We start from the raw sequence: 9249 nt of genomic DNA, 5'->3' as shown, positions 1-9249 counted from the left end.
TGATGACAAAGAAAGGAAGGTAACCATATTGCAAGCCAAGATAAAAGTTATAGTTGAACTCAAATGATCGAACATCGAAGGTGCAAATCAAACTTCCGTTCAATAGCGAAGTACCCGACAAAGAAACATTATCTGCAGAGTGATCGAAAGCAGGATTCAACAACTGAAACGAGAAAGAAACATTGGAGTTCGAAGAAATCAATGAAACCAAGGAAATAACAAGCTTCCCAGAGTAGGAATTCCATTCACCAGTGGAACTGAAATAAATCGAAGATGAGCTCACCGCCAGGCTGCTGCTGTCGCCCGTCTGCGACCCCGTGAGCCCGAGGATCGTCACGGTGGAGCCTGCGGCCAGATCGTAGTTTGCTGCCAGCGTCACCGTCAGCGTGTTTGTCGCCCCGGTCACCGGCGTGCTCTGCTGGATAGACCTCGTGCTGAAGCTAGGCAGCAGTACCTCAAGCGGCAAGTACCCGCTCGACACCCCATACAGTGAGGTAGACCCCCTCGTGTCCATCACCTCCCCGCTGATCGACCCCACCGCGGACCCTCCGGACTCGATGACCCCGCTCACGTTCGCCCCCGGCGACGACTGGCTTGACGAGGGGTTGGTGAGGTTGAACGTCACCTCGTACGACGCTCCCGACACCATGCCTCCCCCCGAGCTGGTAAGCACCAGAGTCCCGCTCGCCTGTACCCACGCCCCGCTCGTCCCCAGCACTCCGCTCGTAGAGCTCACCGCCAGGCTGCTGCTGTCGCCCGTCTGCGACCCCGTGAGCCCGAGGATCGTCACGGTGGAGCCTGCGGCCAGGTCGTAGTTTGCTGCAACGTCACCGTCAGCGTGGGAAACGTGACTATAGATGGCAGTGCTCTGCTGGATAGACCTCGTGCTGAAGCTAGGCAGCAGTACCTCAAGCGGCAAGTACCCGCTCGACACCCCATACAGTGAGGTAGACCCCCTCGTGTCCATCACCTCCCCGCTGATCGACCCCACCGCGGACCCTCCGGACTCGATGACCCCGCTCACGTTCGCCCCCGGCGACGACTGGCTTGACGAGGGGTTGGTGAGGTTGAACGTCACCTCGTACGACGCTCCCGACACCATGCCTCCCCCCGAGCTGGTAAGCACCAGAGTCCCGCTCGCCTGTACCCACGCCCCGCTCGTCCCCAGCACTCCGCTCGTAGAGCTCACCGCCAGGCTGCTGCTGTCGCCCGTCTGCGACCCCGTGAGCCCGAGGATCGTCACGGTGGAGCCTGCGGCCAGATCGTAGTTTGCTGCCAGCATCACCGTCAGCGTGTTTGTCGCCCCGGTCACCGGCGTGCTCTGCTGGATAGACCTCGTGCTGAAGCTAGGCAGCAGTACCTCAAGCGGCAAGTACCCGCTCGACACCCCATACAGTGAGGTAGACCCCCTCGTGTCCATCACCTCCCCGCTGATCGACCCCACCGCGGACCCTCCGGACTCGATGACCCCGCTCACGTTCGCCCCCGGCGACGACTGGCTTGACGAGGGGTTGGTGAGGTTGAACGTCACCTCGTACGACGCTCCCGACACCATGCCTCCCCCCGAGCTGGTAAGCACCAGAGTCCCGCTCGCCTGTACCCACGCCCCGCTCGTCCCCAGCACTCCGCTCGTAGAGCTCACCGCCAGGCTGCTGCTGTCGCCCGTCTGCGACCCCGTGAGCCCGAGGATCGTCATTTATTAGCGTTAATATTATAACCCTGGTGCTGCCAGCGTCACCGTCAGCGTGTTTGTCGCCCCGGTCACCGGCGTGCTCTGCTGGATAGACCTCGTGCTGAAGCTAGGCAGCAGTACCTCAAGCGGCAAGTACCCGCTCGACACCCCATACAGTGAGGTAGACCCCCTCGTGTCCATCACCTCCCCGCTGATCGACCCCACCGCGGACCCTCCGGACTCGATGACCCCGCTCACGTTCGCCCCCGGCGACGACTGGCTTGACGAGGGGTTGGTGAGGTTGAACGTCACCTCGTACGACGCTCCCGACACCATGCCTCCCCCCGAGCTGGTAAGCACCAGAGTCCCGCTCGCCTGTACCCACGCCCCGCTCGTCCCCAGCACTCCGCTCGTAGAGCTCACCGCCAGGCTGCTGCTGTCGCCCGTCTGCGACCCCGTGAGCCCGAGGATCGTCACGGTGGAGCCTGCGGCCAGGTCGTAGTTTGCTGCCAGCGTCACCGTCAGCGTGTTTGTCGCCCCGGTCACCGGCGTGGTCTGCTGGATAGACCTTGTTGCGAATATAGGGGTTACTATGTATCCTGGCTTTTGTCCGTCCTGAACTCCCAAGGAGCTTGCGTTGCTGGGGCTGAGCGTTTGTGTTGTGGTGTAGATCGGGTTGTTTCTATTCGGAATCTCGGCTTGAATTTGGATGTCATTTGCCAACTGTGAAGAGCTCGGACTCTGTAAATTGAAACTTATGTAGTAGTTTGTGTATGAGGTAGTTTGACCTTGGATTTTGAATTGGAAGCTTTGGCTTGTCAAATTCCAAATCGCTGTGTCGGCATATATGTTGAAGTTGCTGGAGTAAGTTATGTTTCCTGTCTGAGTCTGAAAGTTCTTGAAGCCCGTCAAAGATATGATAGTTCCCTGGATGAAATCCACATTACTTTGTACCGTCAACGTTATGGTGTTTTCAATGTCTGGCAGAGAATATTTTTGCTGTACATAAGTGAACTCAAATGTTGGTTGCACTACTAGTAAGGGAGAAGCACCGGATGATACACCAAGAGCTGTTGAATTGTCCGATGTCATTTGACTGGCAGGAATGCTCACGTTTCCGCTTGATGAGATGTGTATTGAGGTTGCGTCCTGAGGTTTTGTAGGATTTTGTAATACAAAAGAAAAAGAATAAGTGTCTCCATTTACAAGTGTCTTCCCATCATACAAGTTTAGGATAAGGTTACCATTGCTCCATAGTCCTGTATTTGGTGTTGTGCCATTCGAAAAAAGATTTACAGCATTTGCGTCCAGTGCTGTGAGATCAGCCGGATTCGAAACAGTTGCGTTCTGAAATCCAGATATAGTCAATACGGAGTTGTCTGTATATGACAGATTGATTGTTGTTTGCAGAGTGACAGTGATTGTGTTATATGCTCCGATCAAAGGATTGGATTGTGAAATTGTTTTGATCGAAAATTCGCCAGCTACTGTCCTGTAGGCTGCCATCATCAAACATGCCAGACAACAAAAGCGTTTGTTCATCTTAAGCCTTCTCATGTCTAGTCGAAGCGCTGGAGAACGTCATCGTACATCAAGATGACCGATTTGTGCATCCCCCGGTGATCTGAATTCCTTTCGATCCCCTGTCACCATATCGCTAGCGGCTTTGCTATCAGGACCTACCATACAAGCATACTACTAGTAAGCTTTACTCAAGTTGACCCCCACAACAGACGATAAACTTGATCCACTGATCGTGCCGGATCCCGGAGATCACAGCCGCGATCCTGTGGCCGGAGAATCATACTCTCAGGGCCGGGGCCGGCCGGGCGGCCCCGCCGGGGGCCCCGGCTGCAGCCTCTGGCCCTGACAGGGCCCCCTCTTCTTTACTCGGCTGACGAAAGATCCTGGACTGGATGCGTTTGCAAGTCGAATCACCGTCTGTGACGTCTTGCTGCCGCCCGGGTTTGGCAACTCACTGGCAGGCTCGGAGCCCTTGTTTCGGCGGCCCGGCCCCGCGGGCCAGTGCGTATTGCACTGCGAGCTTTAACTTAACTTTGAGTAAAGGCTTTGAGTAGAAAACACGTGGATCACTGTATTCACTCAGGTATTCGGATCACTGACGGAATACAAGTTTGTTAGACTTGTACTAGTCCAAAGTCACGCAGACGTCACATCGACCTTAGTTGTAACACGACAGTTTTTGCTCAAGACCGAGTTTAATGTACACAAAACCAGAGTTGAGGAGCACATGAGAGATAGACTGTATGCAGGGATGTGAAACCCAAGCATCCAGACATGAGAGGACCTTAGCAAGACGGCTAGGAAAGCCCCCCTCTTCGTCCCACACGCTACATCGTCCGCCTTGCCAAACACGTAAGTCGTCTTGGTTTACAGGAGAGTTTTTGTTAACTCGGCGCTATCTGACTGGCACGGCTGGCATACGTTCCATCCTCCCCCCGAGTTTCTGAAATAGTACGTTACATCGGACGTCAGAAAGTCACACAAACAAGCTTGAAGAGAATGTCAGCAGAGTTCCAAGTCAAGATACGATGATACAACGTCAAGTTCACAGTCATGCTGAGTGGGCAATAACCATTCAAGGATTGTCCATTCTGAAGAAGAATTTCATGCAGGGCTATTAGATGATTATGTGACGTCTGCGTGACTTTGGACTAGTACAAGTCTAACAAACTAGTATTCCGTCGGTTATGGGCCCCGATTACATGCTCAATCATGTTGATCTTATATTTGGTTAGTTGAATTGTTTACTGGAGTTTTTTCTTTCTTGGCATCGTTTCGTTACTGTCGAAAATTCATGCAATTCAAGCCTTACAAATTCGGATGACTCCTCTCTTCAATCAGGCTCTCTCTCTAGCCGCAAGTTGTTTAGGCCTCTCATCTCAGCCTCAATTTGTTTGATTGATCTTCGAATTGGAAAAACAAGCCTTCCCCAGCCAGATTGGTCGGTCGAATATCTGCTTAACCGTGTGGAAACGCACTTGAAGCTGATTCGATTTTAATCTTCTTGATCTTTGAGTAGGATCAAATGGAACTACCAGGAGATCTGGCGGAAGTTTCATGTCATGGAGCTAGGCTGTGGCATGCATAACTGGAGCTACTTCTGGATCGGCGAACAAGGTACTACTGCACAACAATCTTCAGATGCCTTGAAACGGATGTTCCAATCTCGCGGCAGCAATCTCTGGTCACAAGTTCTTTACGGTTCAAAACATTTATCTTTTGGTCTTCAAATGCCGGCGGGCACGCTCTCTCTCTCTCTCTCTCTATCTCTCTTATCTTCTCTCTCTTCAGACTCTCTTATCCTATACTCTATCTCTCTTCATTGCACCCGCTCGCTATGCATCTCCCTTATCTCTTTACTGCACATCTAATAGCCCTGCATGAAAATCTTCTTCAGAATGGACAATCCTTGAATGCATTCCATTGGGTTCTCAACTGGATTTTATTCCGTCTCGGCGGGGTCTTTTTCTACCTGGATTTTTCTTAATGAATAGGTTTTGGATTTCAAAGTGAAAATTTTCCTTGAAATGTTTTACTTCTGTCAAACCACGCCATTTCAAATTGTGGGATCCTGCCAGCACCGTGCCATTTCTAGAATTTAAACGTTGTACAGAATGTACCAATGTTGTACACGGTGTCAGTTTGGGAGACTCACGTTCAAGCAGATCGCGCCCTGTGGGCACCATGTTGTGAGATAAATACATCATTGTGATGACAAGAACATCTTTTGATGCCAAATTTGACCAGATTTGAATGTATCATGTGGGAAAACGACTGCATTTCCTTTAAGCAGAGTGTTTTGAGGATGATGCATATCATGTTGCAATAAGAATTTTGTGGAAAGGAAATATTTGAATCTCAGTTCGTTGAGTTGCGTGTAAATGCAAATATGCTTTGAAGCATTGTGAGCATAGTTGTAACTGTGCATTGACTTGTAAGGTACGCATTCAAATTTGCATGCTCACGCTATCCAATAATTGTGTGACTTTCCTTGTCATACTTGCACTGAAACACCTCAATTCTGATGTTCCAAAGCCCTGATCAGCTGTTTTCACACTTTCAGAAGGGAAACATGAAAGGAATCGATGAGAGAGGCAACCTTCGAAGACATAAAGGAAATGCGATTCTCCTTATTGCGATGACGGCCTAGCTTCCTGTACCAGAATGCTTCGTCGGTTGTATATGAAACATATTTCAAGAGACTTGCTGGTGCTTTGCCATGATTGCGTTTTTTGAGGCTTCTCCCAACGCATTCCACAACAGTTTGAGTCTTGTGAAATGCTCTCAACAGCCAGTGGCATGGCGGTTGTAACATGTCATTGGAGTTTGAGAGGCTGGGGGAGGAGAGATGAGGGGAGGGGGGAGGGGGGAAGGAGAGGGGATAGGAGGGGTTGGAAGGAAAAGCGAAGCCTGGGAATTATTGATATGCTGATCGCGAGAGACTGGGAGATGCCAGAGGAGAGACGGTTCACTCAAGACCACTAGCGAGGAAGGGAGGAGGGCTTGGAGGAGAGGCGAGGAAGGAGAAAGCTTCGGGTAGAGGCGGTTTACTTGATACCACTAGCGAGGAAGGGATGCCTCAGAGCCTCCTGTGCAGTCATCCTCGTGCGGGCATCGATATCGAGGCAGCGGCGTTTGAGGAAGTCCCAGATCGCATGTTTCTCCTCCACCACCAGCCAGCCCTTGCCTCCCGCTTTCGCGCTCAGGGAGCTTGATAAGGTCAGGGCATAGCTGAGATGCCGTTCGAATGGTAGCATCCCCAGGCTTCCCGCCACCATCCTCATCCTCATCCTCATCCTCATCCTCATCCTCATCCTCATCCTCATCCTCATGATACAACAACAACAACAACAACAACAACAACAACAACAATACCAACAACAACAATTTTACTTCAGCGTCGAGCTTGCATTCTTCGATGACATCTCTGATCTTATCTCTGTACTGACCCGTTTACCCATAGTTGTGCTTCCACTCAGCGTCCATGCTCTTGATGTGCATGCGCAAGCTGCAGTGCTCAGACCATACAGTCAGACCAGCGCACTTACTTACACAACGAGTGTACCAGTAGATCTCCATGACCGCCATGTTGTCATGTACAGAACGGACAAACGAACAAACGAACAGTACGGACAAACGAACAAACAAACAGTACGGACAAACGAACAAACAAACAGTACGGACAAACGAACAAACAAACAGTACGGACAAACTAACGAACGAACAGTACTGACAAACAAACAAACGAACAGTATGGACAAACAAACAAACGAACAGTACGGACAAACAAACAAACGAACAGTACGGACAAACAAACAAACGAACAGTACGGACAAACAAACAAACATTCCCTTCAAATTTCAAAGTGTTAGCAAATATTTTGGATGTGTGAAATCAGATTGGTTACATTTTATAATCAGACGCAATGGGTCGGGCACACATGTCGCGCCAACGATGATTGTTTCCTGGGGTTGCAACACGCATAAGCCCACAATCAGCTGCGTTGAGAGGCATCGAGACTAGAAGAAATGGAGATAATATGTCCTCCAATGAAAACATTGACTTTCAAGATGTGCCACCTTCCAGTTTACATAAACCCCTGATCTTGAAGATTCAAAGTTCCTTCCTATCTCAACTTCAGAGTTCGATTGAAGTTCGATGGACAAATAGCACCCTGGGCTTACGGGTTCTTTTAACTCCTGGTTGTTGAATCCGCTATCATGAAGATCACGGTGATCTATGCCAGGTTGTTCACAAGTGCGTTTCTGCTTGGCAACAAATAGCAACGCTTAGCAGATGTGATTGTTTACACATCCTCATTGTCATCCCTATTGTGATCAGTAGAGTTTCAATTATCTTTGGTGAAAATTCAAACCTTGTTGCCAACATGATTCATTTAGGATCCTGGCACCTCTGTTTCGATTTGCATGCAACATCATTCTATTTGTTTGCATCTCCTTCTTTTGAAAAGTGTATCTCAGAGTGTTATACGGTCTACTGTGACATCCTCCCGAAGTTCCTCCTGTCCTTTGCGTGCTTTGTGTTCTGTGAGCCGCTACTACCAGGACAGTGCTGCTTCAGAGCTGTTGTATACAAGGGACCACAGTAATCACCATCATGGTGAAGAATCTTTTATTTGTTGGCAAATAAACAAATAAACAATCTTCAGAAACTGTTGTTACGCAGATTCAAGTTTGCATGACTGATACAGCCTCTGCCTACTCTATATATCGCTTGATCCCTGGTATCACAGCCTAGATGTCAAACATGCAATACTATCTCGGAGTGTGCAAGACACTTTCCTGAAATTGCATGGTTGGAGCAATTGCGAGACAGGATTTGCAGAGAGAATAAGCATTTGCACGGGTTGTCATGAAACATGCTTCATCAACATCATCGGCAATGCCGCAGTAACACGATGATACGATTCACTGCCGTGATTATCAGCGTAGAAAGGAATCTCATATCGACACGTCTGAAGCAAGCATCTGATACAAACGATTATCTTCTTAAAACTCTGAATATCGCCAACCATATCATGTACCTGCCATTGTCCAATCAGCACATCTACAGTGTTCCCGATGCAACTCACTGGCCACATGGGTTTGTGCCACGAAGGATACCGTAGACCATGAGACAGAGAGAAACACAAGGTAGACACTATTTCGTATGATGTTTTTGCTTACCATCACAGTTTCAAAATACATGCTGAGATCGGCTGTTGCTATGCCATCTTCTGTCCATTCTGAAATTACACTTGAACATTTTGAATGAATCGTCATTGTGCAAGAATTTGAATTTTTTGCTCAGCTTTGACATCATCTTCGGCCTAAGCTAAGTGATCTAAGTGGTTTTAGTGCAATTTGAGGCAGCGTGGTAATGATAGAGATGTTGCATTGGCTTTATGTTGAGGAAGAGATGTTGAGTTCAAATCTCTTGCTACTTCTTGAATTTCACAGAAGAGACAATGAATTTCACAGAAGAGACCAAGTCATCACAAATAGACAAGTAACCGTATCTTCGTTTCCTGCATATCAATGCATGGTTGGATTCGAAGTCTCACATTGTTCATTATCGTCCTTACGCGCGTCAATGGGACAATCTCACCATCTCTTGTTCGTCGAGGGAGGGGGGGGCTGGAGTGGAGACAAATGGGGGGACCCCCTACCCATCATTTTCCCATTTGAAATTCAGAGACTGGGGGGTAGAGGGTGAACCTTGGTCAAATTCGAACCGTAAAACTCGCAACGCTCGAGAGTGTGACCCACCCTACGCGACAAGGAGGTTTGGAGTGGAAATAATGGGGTCAAAGGCGTGGCGATTCAAACCCACATCGCGGCCACCCCCCTCGAGTATAAGACTCTAGCTCAGGTGGGTGCTGTTTGACCACGCGTTCGAATCCTAACGGCAATCGAAGAGATTGCTTTTCAGCGTCAATTCCACTACCAGAATGCCCAAGACTTTTATGATTCTCGCCCACTCCTGAATTCAGACTACCTACCCTGACTTCATCTCTTCTGAAACATACGGGTGGTGTAGAGGTGATAGTCGAG

At 49.3% G+C, this 9249-nt stretch overlaps 1 protein-coding gene across 1 annotated transcript; it reads right to left on the bottom strand.

Annotated features, from left to right (window-relative positions):
* Positions 1–7939: 7939 nt before the first annotated feature.
* Positions 7940–8432, bottom strand: GUITHDRAFT_150346 (hypothetical protein). The gene is made up of 2 exons (XM_005840143.1): positions 8289–8432; positions 7940–8240 (listed from the first exon to the last, which is right to left on the bottom strand). Exons 1-2 carry the CDS (start codon positions 8295–8297, stop codon positions 8067–8069), a joined length of 183 nt encoding a protein of 60 aa, XP_005840200.1. The 5' UTR covers positions 8298–8432; the 3' UTR covers positions 7940–8066.
* Positions 8433–9249: the final 817 nt, after the last annotated feature.

The sequence above is a fragment of the Guillardia theta genome, assembly GCF_000315625.1.
Source record: "Guillardia theta CCMP2712 unplaced genomic scaffold GUITHscaffold_6, whole genome shotgun sequence".
Classification (NCBI taxonomy): domain Eukaryota; class Cryptophyceae; order Pyrenomonadales; family Geminigeraceae; genus Guillardia; species Guillardia theta.
The sequence above is the reverse complement of the archived record's forward strand: the minus strand, read 5'-3'. Positions and strand labels throughout refer to the sequence as shown.